Source organism: Octopus bimaculoides, chromosome 4 (assembly GCF_046866305.1).
Source record: "Octopus bimaculoides isolate indiv1 chromosome 4, ASM4686630v1, whole genome shotgun sequence".
NCBI lineage: Eukaryota > Metazoa > Mollusca > Cephalopoda > Octopoda > Octopodidae > Octopus > Octopus bimaculoides.
The window spans coordinates 92,853,585-92,869,296 of NC_142931.1; the positions used below are offsets into that span (position 1 = coordinate 92,853,585).

Here is a 15,712-nt window from a genome sequence, read left to right on the forward strand (position 1 = left end):
AGAAACAATCGGGGGCACGGTTGCAAAAAAAAAAAATCATAATTTTTCAAATTTTTTTTTATAGCGTATTTATGGGGAGAAGAATATTGAAAAACATCATTACATTCGAGAGTGAGAAAGAAAGGAGGGAGGGTTGTCTTAGGATGTGCTAGAAACAACAGCCAAATCTCCCTTAAACCAGTTACTTTTTCCTCTGAAAATATTAACAATTTTTTAAAACATTTTTTTACCGAAAAGGTTCCTTCTATGGTTTTGAAGTGCAAACCAAATTGGCCAAAATCGGTCCGGAGTGGGATGATGAGGGGAAGAGGTTGTACAAAAAACTTCAAAACTTTTTTTCATAAAAAGATACCGCCCACCACATCATGTAGTAAAAAAAAATGGGAAAAATCCCCGTCAAAACAAAATAGTTCCAACTTATTTGGTCTTCCTGATCAGAAACTCCAGCCCCTTACAAAAAATTCTCCCCACAAATTTCTTTATAATCGTATTCTATGCCGTTAGAAATGTATTTGTATAAAATTTCATTAAAAGATATCCATTTTCCTGAAAGTTATAAGGGAAAAAATCAGATCCTGCGAATTTTCTGAAACTCCTCTCCCCACCCCATCGGAAAAATTCTTTCTCATAAATTCCTATATACTCAGAATCCGCAGCATCTAAGCGGTATTTGTTGATAATTTCGTTAAAAAAGCATCCATTTTTCTGGAAGTTATGAGGCAACATAGTCGAGGCGGGGTACACATATATAATTATGCCGAGGGTCTCTCTCTCTTCTACAAATCGTCGCTGCTCTTCTCTGCTGTATTGTAACTCATGCAATAACTTCAAATTGCCAATATCCTGATTAATATTGTTTGGCGTTGGCAAGTTATAGTCACTAAGAATTTTGCCCATGTCGTTACGTTTGTCTTCAAAATACAGAAGACATTGATCATAATGTCTCTTGCTAATCAATAGGTTAGCGTTTCTTCCTTTTCAGGATTATGTTACTTTCGGTGTATTTTCCCATTATGCACCGTTTTGGCTATTTATGGAGGGAGTCAAAAAACTTTCGTATCTCGGGAATCTGTGGTCCGATTTACGCGAAACTTGTTTTATTCCGTATGTATTCACATTTCAGAGTATTTTGCTATTATGCGCCGGTTTGGCTGTATTAAATTACAGACAAGCTCTCACGCAAGCAAGCAAGCGAGCAATCGCAGTTTTAGAAGCACACACACACACACACACAAATATATATATATATATATATATATATATATATATATATATATATATATATATAGATAAATTTATATAAGGATAAGATCGTTATTTAAAAAAATACCGATCTTATCAGGTGGCCAAGGTAATAATTATTATAAAAATTAAAATTTTGGGTATCTAAGAAATACCACCATGCTTGAAATAGCAGCCAAAACTTGACTCTAAAACCACATTAAATGTTCCTACAGCACTAGGAGAGAAGACAAAGTGACAAAATAAACTAGCAAAAAAAAAAAAAAAATTTGCTAGTTTATTTTGTCTGGTTGTCTTTCCTCCTGGTGCTGGATGAACATTTAATGTGGTTTTAGAGTCAAGTTTTGGCTGCTATTTCAAGCATGGCGGTATCCCTTAGATACCCTAAATTATATATATATATATATATATATATATATATATATATATATATATATCTGTGTGTGTGTGTGTGTGTGTGTGTGTGTGTGTGTGTGTGTGTGTATACACACACATAGTCACACCTTAATTATTTTGGGTAATGTGAGGCGCATAGATTAGTGTTAGGGTATTGCACTCATAATCGTACGAATGTGGTTTCGTAGACCGGGTGATGCGTTGTGTTCTTGAGCAAAACACTTCATTTCACGTTGTTCCAGTTCACTCAGCTGGTAAAAATGAGTAACCCTGTGTGGAAGTGGTATCCCGTATCCGAGAAACTAGCCTTATGAGATTATGGCTCAGGAAGGACCTTTGATCCTTTTTTTATTTTTAGTTACATAATAATAATAATAATAATAATAATAATAATAATAATAATAATAATAATAATAATAAGTACTAATTTGGATGTGTTGTTTATAACGCCTGAGACTGCGGTAAACGTCGTGTAAACGAAAATCACGTCGTGTAAACGACAAATATCAAAAAGCTAAAAAAATCTGTTTAACTGATTTTCGGTTTTGTATTCGGTGTCTGTCTGTTGCTGATGATCCGAAATACGGTAATATCACGTGATACAACAGTGCCATCCGCCGGTGCTGACAAATTATCGTCAACCTATGCTATCTGTGCTTTTTAACATTTGTCATCTACACTGAATGAGTTCTTGGGACGTTTACTGCAGTCATAGACGTTGAAAACAACACAACTAAGCCAATTAATATTCGTTACAGCGTCTGCTTCTGTCGCTAGTAGCTAATATATATATGCATTCTTGTACACACACACACACACGCACGCATAAATGTATAGAGACTGTAGGGAGAGAGGGGTGAAATGAGAGAGAATATATATATATATATATATATATATATCTGTATAAAAATGTTTGCTTACGAACGCACATGCATACATAACACACACTCACTCCATTACATACACACATGCACACACGCACATCACGCTCATACTCACACAAAAATATAAGTGGAAAATGTGGTCAATTTAAATCTTCTTTAATATTTCAGATAAGAGTTGGTGTTTTGTCTTTTAGTAGCTGGCCTAGTATCAATGTCTACCTAAAGGAATCGACTGATCGTGAAAGCATCCAGAGAAAAATTGAAGCTATAAAACATCAGCGAGGAGATATGACCAACACAGATGCTGCTTTGAATATGCTCGCAGACACTATGTTTAAACCCGAATATGGTGGTAGAAAGAATGCTGAGCATTTAGCAATCCTGCTAACCGACGGAGTGTCTTACAATCCCAAAGCAACACAAGCCGCTGCAAAAAGATGTCATGATGCCAATATCAAGATAATTGCTATCGGAATTGGTGACAAAATTAACAGTGAAGAACTGAGAGGTATTGCTAGTGAACCAAAGAGCCGGAATTTTCTCTTTTCAGCAGATTTCACTGTCCTGGATCATATAGAATCTGATGTTATTCAAAGAACATGTCAAGAAGGTACTGTATGTTATAATTCAAACGATATGGAAGTATTAACTATATTTTGAGGGAATATATATATATATATATATATATATATATATATATAAAATCAAAATAAGCAACACAGATTTCAAAGATGGTTGCAGTACGCACGTTTCATGCTACTCCATTTATTTAACTCATTTGAAAATTCCTCGACCGCATCCTGTCCCCCTTAGTTGCTGCGCTCCCATCCCATGTAAATGACACCAATCACGCCCTTCACCTTTTCAGTTCCTTTTCCTTCCCTCCCGGCCCCTCACATCTCTTCACCTTGGACATCAAATCCCTATACACGACGATCTCTTAGCTCTCCAATACCTCCTCGACCGTCGCCCTGACCCCACACCCAGCACCTCCACCGTTTTCCGTCTGGCAGAGCTCGTCCTCACCCTCAACTGCTTTACCTTCGCCGGGGAAACCTACCAACCAGCCTGGGATCGCTATGGGGACGAGAATGGACCCCAATTTCGCCAACCTATTTGTTGGTCACACTGAGGCCCAAGTGGTACAGGGGTCACATTGAGGCCCAAGTGGTACAGGGATCACATTGATGCCCAAGTATTCTCCCAATTCTCCGGACCGACCCCAGAGCTATACGGTCGCTACATAGACGACTGTATAGGCGCCACCTCCCTCTCCCGCGAGCAACTCTGCCACTTCATCTCTTTCCGCTCTTACGTTCATCTTTCGCTTCAATTTACCTCTACCGTCTCTAACATATCGGTTAACTTCCTAGATATCTCTCTTACCATTGACTTTCCTTCCCACTCTCTCACCACCTGCGCCTCTTCAAACCCACAGATTCCCACCTCTACCTCAACTTCTCCTCCTCCCATCCCTCCCACACCAAACGGGCCATCCCCTACTCCCAGTTCCTCTGCCTCCGACGCTTGTGCAACCGGGACCAGGATTTCGAGACCCAGTCCTAGTACTTTTCCCGCCTGTTCATGCATCGAGGACACCCCTCAACCCTTGTCTAAAGCGCCCTTGCCCGCGTTCGTCTAATCTATCGCACCACACCAATCCCCTAACCTCACCCTCTTCCCCTCTTGTTCCACCCGTCCACCCTACCCCTTCGCCGGAGGATCCTACAGGTCTTCCGTCGTCTCCAGCTAGATAACACCACCCACCCCATTTTCTCCAACCCACCCTTGTCCTCCTTTAAACGCACCAGTAACCTACGTGATCTACTGGTCCGTAGCAACTTCTCCTCTTCTCCCAGCCCCACCCAAATCCTTCCCTTGCTCTAGATCCCGCTGCCAACCTGCCTTTTCATCACCAACACCACCTCCCTCACTGGATCCAACCAGAACACTCTCCACATTAGAAACTCCTCCTGCACCTCATCAAGCCTTATCTATTGCATTAGATGTAATTTCTGCAATAAACTGTACGTTGGGCCGCTGGCTGGCCGACCGGTTCACCGAACATCTAAACGATGTTCGGTTACGCACGAACACCCCATCGCCCGTCATTTCCGCTTGGCCAACCACTCTCCCTCTAATATCTCCACCTTTGGCCTCGCCCTGCACCACGGATCCACACACTCGCGCCTCCGCCTGGAACAGCGTTACATTTTCAGTATACAAACACAAATTTCTTTCGGACACAACACAACCTCCCTCCTCTAAACGATTGTCTCTACAAACTCCTTAAAAAAAGCAACTTTTTATTTTTTAAACTTTTTTCAATTTTATTTTATTTCATCTTATTTTATCCTCTCTTTTACCCATTTACTTTTTTACATTGTTCCTCTTTTCTCGATTTTGTATCGTTTTCTTTCTGTTGAATTGTTTAACTTTTTCATTGAATTATTTTTTATAATTGTATTAATATCTATTTTATCCCTCTCATGTTTCTTATTTTATTTTTTCCTTTTTATCTTGTATCAGTTATTTTTTGCAATTTCTTTAAATCTTGTACCCATTCCCCTTCCCCCATTATTTATCGATCTTATTTTAGTATATTTTATTTTATTTCTGTATACACGCACACATAAATACACACACGTACATATACACACACACACGCAAGCACACAGGAACGCATATATTCCTCCACATAACACACCCCCACGCACACACTCACGCACACGCTCATACACACACACATGCATACATACACACACACGCACACATACACACACACGAACACATATACGCTCACGCACACACGTCAATGCACATATCACACATATACCTCCACACACACACAAATTCACGTTCACACACGCATACACACACGCACACACCCATGCACACACACGCCCATGCACACATACCTCCCACTCACACAACACACATTCATACATACAGACACACAATTACACATACATGGGCATATACATACACGCACACACATATACTCCACTTACACAACCCCACACACAACACCCAACAGAACACCAGAAACACACACATACACACACGCACATACACACACGCACATACACACATACTCACACATACACACACAAGCACACACAGACGCATGCACACACTACACACACACACGCAACATATACATACACGCACACACATACATACACACGCACACACATACTTCAAACTGCCAGTCAACACCTTTCTACTGAACATTCTTCTACGTACATGTGAAGAGAACACAAGCAAAGCACCGCCACTCCTGTTACCATGGTGCTAAATTCTTCCTGTAACACTAAGAGACACAAAGTTCACTAACACATACACATATAAACAGCCAAAACCACACAAACACCACACACACAACATATACACACATATGCATACATTCGTGCTATTACACACACGCACACACACACTTGCGCGCACGCACATACCCACACATAGCCACGCATAATGCACTTCTCTTACACTTTCCCATCTTAGAAAGAACCTTTTCTTCACCTATTCCCTTCTGGTCATTTCAAAATGTAACCATATGTGAATCGTTGACGATTTTCTTCCCCCGTCTTCCTTTCTATTGGATTTTCCTCTGTTTTTGAAGAAGAGCATTGCTCGAAACATTAAACCCTCTTTCTTTCCTTCCTTGAGCGTCTGCTAATACTTTACATGTACCACGTCCTCGCGTTGTTGAGTTTTTGTGTTTTTCTGGGGGGGGGATTTACTATATATATATATACACTCTCTCTTTCCTTTCCTGAGCGTCCAATAATACTATCCATATCACGTCCTCACTTTGTTGTTTTTTTGTTTTTTTGTTATTGTTTTTTTGAACTATATATATATATATATATATATATATATATATGTAATTCAGTTTTGGGAGATTAATAGATATGTGGGTATTCTGAATTATTATTGACTTTTATTAGTTACTTTGTATATTTTTAGATAAATATATGAATATATGATAAATAAGACCCCCAGGGTACGATATGCAGATGCATGTAATGCTGAAGGGTTGTACCTGATTGATTTGGAAATTCGTTTTACCCAAATTATTAAAATTATATATATACATATATATATATATATATATATATATATATATATATATATATATATATATATATATATATATACATTTAAAAAAGAGATTTAACATCGAAGTTTATATATCCATATACATGGATACATAAACTTCGGTGTTAAATCTCTTTTTTAAATGTATAAATTTGAAACTTTGGATATATAAACAAGGAGAACAATCCTTAAGGAATCTAATTAAAGATGTCTTGAGGTGAAATCTTATGCTGTATTGGTAACGATTACAGAGTTTACTTTGATATATATATATATATATATATATATATATATATATATATATATATATACATATATATAAACACATACATACATATATGTATATATACATATATATATATATATATATATATATATATATATATATATATATATATAAACACAAACACACACAGATAGACACATACAGACACACACACACATACTACTTCATTATCGCATTTCATTTTCGAGGTGGGTATACGTGTGTGTGTGTGTGTGTGTGTGTGTGTGTGTGTACAGGACCGGTCCTATGGTTGCTGGCGCCCCGAGCAAGCTGAACTTCGGCGCCCTTACAAGTATAATTTTTTAAAGCTTTCACGGGGAGAAAAACTGAAAATGTAGACTAAAAAAGCAGATGGCGCCCTGGGCGACTACCCGAGTTGCCAGTACTTTGAGCCGGCCCTGTGTGTGTATGAGCGTGCATATGCGAGTATGCGAAACATGAAAACTAATATAGAAAAATTAGCAACGATCCCACCACTTCCACCACTACAACTTGACACTGGATATGAATGTCTACCACTCTACGTGTATATTTGCATGTATGTGCATGTATTTATATAAGTCGGAGTGTACTTATATATATATATATATATATATATATATATATATATATATATATATATATATATATATATATATATATGTTTGTATGTATGTATATGTGTATATATCTATATGTATATATATATATATATATATATATATATATATATATATATATATATATATATATATATATATATATATATTATATGTGTGTGTATGTGTGTGTGTGTATTTGTGTGCGTATGTCAATTTATATAGATATGTATTTTTGTATACATACATACCTACTGATACGTATATTCTTATACATACCAGCGCATGTGTATATGTGCACAAATGTCTATAAGTGCTCCCTTTATATATGTGCAAGTGGCTCTGCGTGTGGAGAGAAAGAGAGAGAGAGAGAGAGGGACAGGGGAAGGGAGGGAGATGGAGAGAAAAAGAGAGAGAGAGGGAGAGAGGGGAAGGGAGGGAGATGGAGAGAAAACGAGAGAGAGTGAGATGAAAATGCATATACCTGTGAATGGATTTATTAATCTCTTAGGGAAAGATAAAAGGAAAGCACACAGCCGGAGAATTATGAACAAGCACGCATCTACATATGAACACAAACACACCATCCGTGGATACAGGCTAAAAGAAGTAAAACCCCCAAATGGCACATATACGCAAACACTTTTATGCTTTTACACACACACACACACACACACACACACACACACACACACACACACATAATAATATTAGGGATAAAAATCAAAATTTACTGGTAAAAACTCAATTAAATTCAATTTATCAAAAATTAAAATTAAATTAAGTTTCACAGTATATAATATATAAATATATAATTTAGAGAAAAGAACCAAAGTTCATGAACTCATCCATGAAAATCCACAGTCACATATAGAAAAAATTAATAAGTAAAAACACGATAAAGAAGTATAATAAAATACAAAGTAAAGATCATAAAATAATAATAATAAAACGACTACACGTGTTTCATAAACAAGTTTTCAAATATAAAATAAAATAAAATAAAATCGATTAAATCGATCGAAAATCAATTCTATTCAAAAATATAGCTAATCTTCAGGTCAAAATGAAGAAGAACACTTCCTAAACTCAGTAAATCCAAGTCAGTGTTCCAAGTGTCCAAGAAGTTCCTGTGCGTAAATTTCTTTTGGATGGATAAAGTGTTGCGCAACAGTGAACCCACTTCATACGGCTATCATTTCTAAAACCAGTGACACATCAGAGGTTGAGATCACCAGAAACCACCTGCAGTTTAGGTTTTCTATACGAATTCATCTTCTAGAAGAGAGTTCAAATGAGAACTAGGGGTCCTTTATTCCCAGTAGTTCACATGCTAATTAACCCATAACCGGGGATCTAACAGGTGCTACTACTCTGGGTCAGTGTAGACCTAGGAACAATAGTGGAAAAAAAGGTGGTTCCACACTATTCAAAACACTGGAAACCCCGTACAATGACTCTACTACCAGATGCAGTGTAGAGTCATACCCAAGACATATATATATATATATATATATATATATATATATATATATATATATATAATACGTACATACATAGATACAAACATGCATACATAAATACATGCATATATACACACACACATGCATGCATACATACATAAATATATGCATATATACATATACACACACACATACATACATACATACATACACACATGATGGCTGTCCACTCGTGACTGAGGAAGACCATCACTGACCATTGCCGAAGCAAAATGACAGCAATGCTCGTGTATTAGGTTATTGCAGCCGCGATCAGCTCCACCCTGGTTTGCATCCGCAGCTTTTATGCTCGCCGCGGCATCCTCCTATTTGACCAGGATCGGAAAGTTGCCTCGCCGGCGATTGCGCAGTCTAAAATTTTAGGTCCAATAAGGCTTGCACAGTACCTAGCAGATCCTCTCCGCCCAATTGACATGATCCAGAGACAAGCTTAGGCAAAAGATTCAATATCAATATGGGTCACCGGCTCAGGAATGTGGGAGCGCCATGACCTTATGCGCAAGCAAAAGATACCCTGAATGTTTAATGCCATTCCCGACATATCTGATTTTATACAAGTGTGACCTACTCGCCGGAATTTCTGAGGGCCCGTGCTATTGCTAGATAGTCGTTGAACCTACACCAGGTTCATTCGTTCATTTTACAGGGCTTAAAAAAAAAAGTCTTGCTGGGTTTCTAGCAATCTCCAAGTACCAGGCAAATCTTGTGAGAGTGCCGGTTTAGTCATTAACAATGCAAGTTTGTTCTGGATTCCGTGTTACCAGTAGCACTCGTGCAAGACCTCACAAGTGACCTGACATATTCCTCCATCCATCCATCCATCCATCCATCTATCCACACACACACACACACACACACACACACACACACACACACACACACACACACACACACACACACAATTATTTTTCTTTATAAAAGTAAAACAATGCGTGTCATAAGCAACAATACATGTCGATGGGTTGTACTTTTATTTCAATATTTCACGGATAGAATTTTTCGTCAGGAATTCTTAAGAGAAATGGTGTTGTGAGCCGAGTTCTCTGTTCTGCAGAAAAAAAAAATAGGGACCTGTATTATTTCTTATGACTTTCATTGTTTTGCCTTTATAAAGAAAAATCGTAAATAATGTTTAACATACACTCACTCACACACACACACAAAGAACGCAGGGTTACATAACCGGACTGTTACCTAACGTTCAGTTGAACTAGTGCGAAACCGATTGGTAAGATCGGCCGTAATGGATGTATAATACTGTACACTTTGATTAATATATATTTATACATATATAAATATCAGACAATGCTTCATGCGAACGATACTACTCTCTATCTCTCTCTCTCTCTCTCACACACACACACACACACACACACAAACACACACACACATACACATACATATGTATGTATGTATGTATGTACACACACATGTATAATTCAAATGTACAGAAAAGAGAAGAATACGATAGATGAAGAAAAGAAACAGTAAGCAGGTGTATTAGTTTGACGCTCGGGAAGAATGGAAAAGTCTCGAGCCTACCTCTAGACCCTATGCTCTTTGATAGAAAGGGATGAGAGGATAAAAAAATGGCGAGAGATTAACGGTTTCACGTGATGAAATGACCAGAAGAAATAAGCCGATGGAAGGAGAGATAACAGTGACAAGTCCGAGTGGGGTGCGTAAGCGAGTGTATGTATGGGAGAATAGTGAAAGTGCATGGGTGTGTGAGGTGGTGGTGCGAGTGCATATTTATGTATGTGTAGGTGAGCTTAAGATTGTGAGCCCGTGTGCGGGTAGAGAAGCGCGTGTGTATGTGTTACATACATTGTATGGAAAGATGTGTGTTCCGTGTATTTATGTGTTTGTGTGCGGCTGTGTCTATATGTGTGGGAGTGTGAACAGCTGTGTATTGTATGTGTGTGAGGCTATCAGATGTGTGTGTGTGTGTGTAAACGCATGTGTGCGTGTGTAAGTAGCGTGTGCACATGAGTGTATTTGTGCCTCAAGTGTGCGTGTGACACTATAGTGTGCGTTTATATTGTGTGTGTTTGTGCGCGTGTGTGTATAGTGGTGGTGGGAGGTGCATGTGCATCTGTCTTTGTGTCTGTGTATGTCTTTCGTCATTTGACAATCAGTATTGTTTGTTTACGTCGTCATAACTCTGTGGCTCAGCAAAAAGTCACGAAGAGAATAAGTACTAAACTTTAAAATAAGTACTGGAGTACATTTCATCAAATAAATCTTCCCATAGCCACATTCCAATGACTCAAAGAAGTATAGCATATAAGCATGTAAGTTTACGCCCATACGCACACGCACACGCACACGCACACGCACACACACAGACGCACACACACACACACACACAAAATATATATAATTATATAAACATAATTATAGTAAGGGTACTAATGAGTAGCGCCAAATGCTAGAAATAGACGCCAAATGGCTCTAAGAACTACACTAGTTATCACAATGGCATGGGCTGAAAGCGAGGGAAATGAACAAAACAGATTTTTTTACAAGATGGTTTAACCATAGATCACTTTCTAGTTTAGGGGTGTAACTCCCTTCACTGTCTTCAGTATGGTACAACTCAAAGTACATAATTATAAACATTTATGGGTATGTATATATTCTTTCTTGATTCAGTGCACTTTCTAAACTTTTTGTACATACTCAACAGTTGTTCAGTCAAATTTGCAAGTTAAGTAAGGAGACGTACTGTTGAATAAAGATGAAATCACTCAACACGATGTTCATTCCTGAAAAAAAAAAATTACAGCGAGACTAAATACGAAGGTATTTGTGTCAGTGTATTTATATATTTATAACCAATGCAGTATTGGTAGACTAGAAATCGTTTGCCCAGTGATGTAATATTATCATGCATAGCACCTATGTTAAAGTGAATGCACATAGCTATTACATCTAAGTTAACGTCTATGAAGACGAATGTGCTGGGAGAGATAAACGAATTGATTTTGAACTTAGATTCAATGTTCTTTCCGCTAGTATTGACAGTCCATAAGATGATAAAAGAGCATATGATGACAGAATCAAAAGCTGAGCAATTTAAAATGCTTACATCTCATATTTTTAGGATTATATATATTAAATTTCGTAACCATGTGTTCTAAACCTCTATTTATAATCAATTTAGAAACAGGATGTTTTCAAAAACGACTAGCATTAAATGTTCTCTTTCTGATCGATTATTCTTTTATTCTTTCAGTCATTAGACTGCGGCCATGCTGGGGCACTGCCATGAAGAATTTTAGTCGAATGAATCGACCACAGTACTTAAAAATATCTTTTTGAGCCTTATTCTATCGGCCTCTTTTGCTGAATTGCTAAAGTTACGGGGACGTAAACACATGAACGCCAGTTGTCAAGTAGTGGCAGTGAAGAAATACACACACACACACACACACACACACACATACATACCACGGGCTTCTTGCCCAAGGTTCCACACGGTGGGATTGAACTTGGAACCATGTGTAAATTTCAAGTCTAAAACACATATGACTACGATTGTAACCCGCGTCACGGTGAATGTTAAGGAGTTTTAATGATTGATGGCAGTTGTTAATTTAAAGGCAAATTATAAATACATTCAGTTTCTTGATGTCTTTTACAAATATTTAATTGTATACATAGTGGCATACATATCAAGAACTATACATAGTTCTTGATATGGTTCATTACAACCCACATCTTGGCTGAAACGAATGATAAAGATAATTATCCATCCATAATTGTAATAGTTTTAAGCTTTTTAGAGAGTTGTAGAAGGTGTTATAAAAAGAAATAATTCTGAAAATGCAGGTTTTTATTGAAAACGTCAGGTTTTTCTTCACTCACTTCACTGCCATTCCTCAACTTGCGCTTTTTACTGAGTCGGCTCCTACTGACGATAACCCATTCTATCATAGATCCTGCAATTTTTATTATTATATTGAAAGGGTGTCCACAAAGTCTATCAAATTCGACACTTTCAAAATAAATTACAGAAAACAAGTATCATTTCAAGTTAATTTATTTGGGAATAGGGATAAAGATATAAGCTAACTTACCAGATTATGGTTAACTAATAGGATAAGTATTTTGTTAGACTGTGACTTAATTTGATTTGTTTCGAGCTGAGCGATTCGATACCGAGAAAGAAAAGTTAAACACATGAGATCTAGAACACGAGGTACAATATGGATAAAAAGAAAACTCTTGAGTGCTCTATGAAAATTTGAGTAAATATGCAAGATAGTGGTGACATGTTGTCAGAGTTAGAAAGAATTATTTCCATTTGTAGAAAGAGTTATTAAAGAGACAGAAAAAGATTATGTTCTTCAGTAGAACAATGGGTACAGGATGATTTTATTTTTATTTTTGTGAAGTCAAGTTGAATTGAGTTGGATGTGTATCGTTGGATTCATTTCTACCTGTTTGGTGCAGAAGAGTTTTGCTGAATTGAGGAGAAAACTTTGCCAACGCAATGCTCTCTTCGTTAAAAAATCTTAGCGCTCCTCAAAAAGTAAGAGTGACACCTGCTCATTCTCATCAAAACCTTTAGAACTGTTATTTACAGAAGTGTTACATGTGAGTTAGTATCATATATGCCCATTTTTTTCTTTTTTATATTTTAATTCTAGTTATTACAACAGCAAGCACAACAACTACTTCATCGCTTGCAAGCACAACAACAGCAAGCACAACGACAGCAAGCACAACACCAAGCACAACAGCAAGCACAACACCAAGCACAACAACAGCAAGCACAACGACAGCAAGCACAACAGCAAGCACAACACCAAGCACAACGACAGCAAGCACAACAGCAAGCACAACACCAAGCACAACGACAGCAAGCACAACAGCAAGCACAACACCAAGCACAACGACAGCAAGCACAACTACTTCAACTACAGCAACCACAAAGATATCATTATTTACAACTAGTTCTGCTTTGGAAACAACGCGATCGCAAATCCAGTCTGAACAAAAAGGTTAGTTTAATTATATTCTTCTTGATATGTCTGTAAAAAGAATTAAATTCAAATGTTACGTGTTTCTCGTTGACTGACATTTTAATTTGTGGAGCAATGATAAAAGTTAAAATATTTCAAGCTAAATAAATTTAATAAAATGGCATTTTCTCTCACACTTCGCTTAATTTAGACTTTTTGGATATGCCTTCTTCACTTTTTACACTTGCAGGTCGTTTCATTAGAAACATATCATGAGAAGATGCTTTTTCATGCCTTTCAAAATATTACGAAAGTGCACCAGAGCATTGTCATCAAATAAAGTATTAGGTTGTCCGGAAAGTTCGTGCCGATTTTAAAGGAAATAAAAAGGTCAATAAATACTTTCCATTACATTTTTAATCAATCAAATATGAACCATTTTGTTGCACAATGCGTCACCATCTTTCCTTTAACTTGAAAATACCCTCTTCCCAGAATTGAGGTGGTTTCATGGCAAAAAATTCATCAAGGTGTCTTTTTACGTCATCCAAGGAATTGAAATTTTTACCATTAAGACTATTCTGCAGAGAACCTGAATAAGTGGAAATCCAAAGGAGCAATATCTGGTGAATATGGAGGTTGGGGTAACACATCCCAGCCGAGCTTCAGCAATTTTTGTCTGGTTCCAAAAGAAACGTGCGGTCTTGCATTATCATGTTAGAAAACAACGCCCTTCCTGTTGGCCAACCTATTTCCGGACAATCCAATAGCTGTACTACCTGTAGCTACAGGTCGTGCCGCTACTTTTTCAGGATGATATTTTTCTACAAATTCAGAAACATACTGCTACTTCGCCAACACTGCCTTTATGTCACTCGTAGAGATAGCATTCTCCGTTACACTGTTCTCCTCCGGGGAACCAATCTCTTCCACCGCATCCAAATGCTGCTGCTCATGAAGTTGCACGAGTTTATCTATCATCAGCTTGTCTAAGTGTTCCTTGAGATCGTTAATGTCCTTATCATCAGCCTCGAGACCCATGGACTTGCCAAGAGACACTATCTCCTCGATTACAAGTGTCTCAGACTCAAACTTTTCAAAGTCTCTTTTGGATACGCTGTCAGACCACAATTTCCTCTATGCAGAATTCAGCGTTCTCCTCGTTACACCCTGCCAGGCTATATCGATGATTTTCAGGCAGTTTACAATGTTGTAGTGCTCCTTCCAAAACTCACGAAAGATTAGATTAGTATTTTTAGTGACTTCAATGCACCGATGAAACAGGTGTTTGGCATACAGTTTCTTAAAATCAGAAATCACCTGTTGGTCCATGGGTTGCAAGATAGGGTGCTGCTGCGTGAAAGGTACAGAACTTTTATAAATTTAAATTCGTCCAGGATATCATCTTCGAGGTTAGGAGAGTGAGCAAGAGCATTGTTGAGGATGAGGTGCGCCTTGAGAAAAGGATTGTTTTCCAGAAGGTACTTTTTCACTGCTGGTCCGAAGACAAGATTGACCCACTGGGAGAAGAATTGCCTAGTAACCCAGGCTTTAACGTTAGTCCTCCACATGACTTACAGCTTCTCCTTCACGATTTTTTGTGACTTGAATGCTCGTGGGTTTTCGGAATGGTGGACAAGGAGCGGTTTAATATTCAAATCTTCGCTCACATTGGCACAGAGGGCGAGAGTTAGCCTATCTTTCATAGGCTTGTGGCCTGGTATTTTCTTCT

At 37.8% G+C, this 15,712-nt stretch overlaps 1 protein-coding gene across 2 annotated transcripts in view; it reads left to right on the plus strand.

Moving 5' to 3' along the window:
* The window catches only part of LOC106875254 (matrilin-1), a 37,573-nt gene that overhangs the window by 7,067 nt on the left and 14,794 nt on the right, over positions 1–15,712 (plus strand). For both annotated transcript variants that reach the window (XM_014923322.3, XM_052967250.2), the window contains 2 exons: positions 2,691–3,132; positions 13,666–14,019. In XM_014923322.3, coding sequence (XP_014778808.1) covers positions 2,691–3,132; positions 13,666–14,019 — 796 coding nt within the window. The remainder of the gene's footprint in view (positions 1–2,690; positions 3,133–13,665; positions 14,020–15,712) is intronic.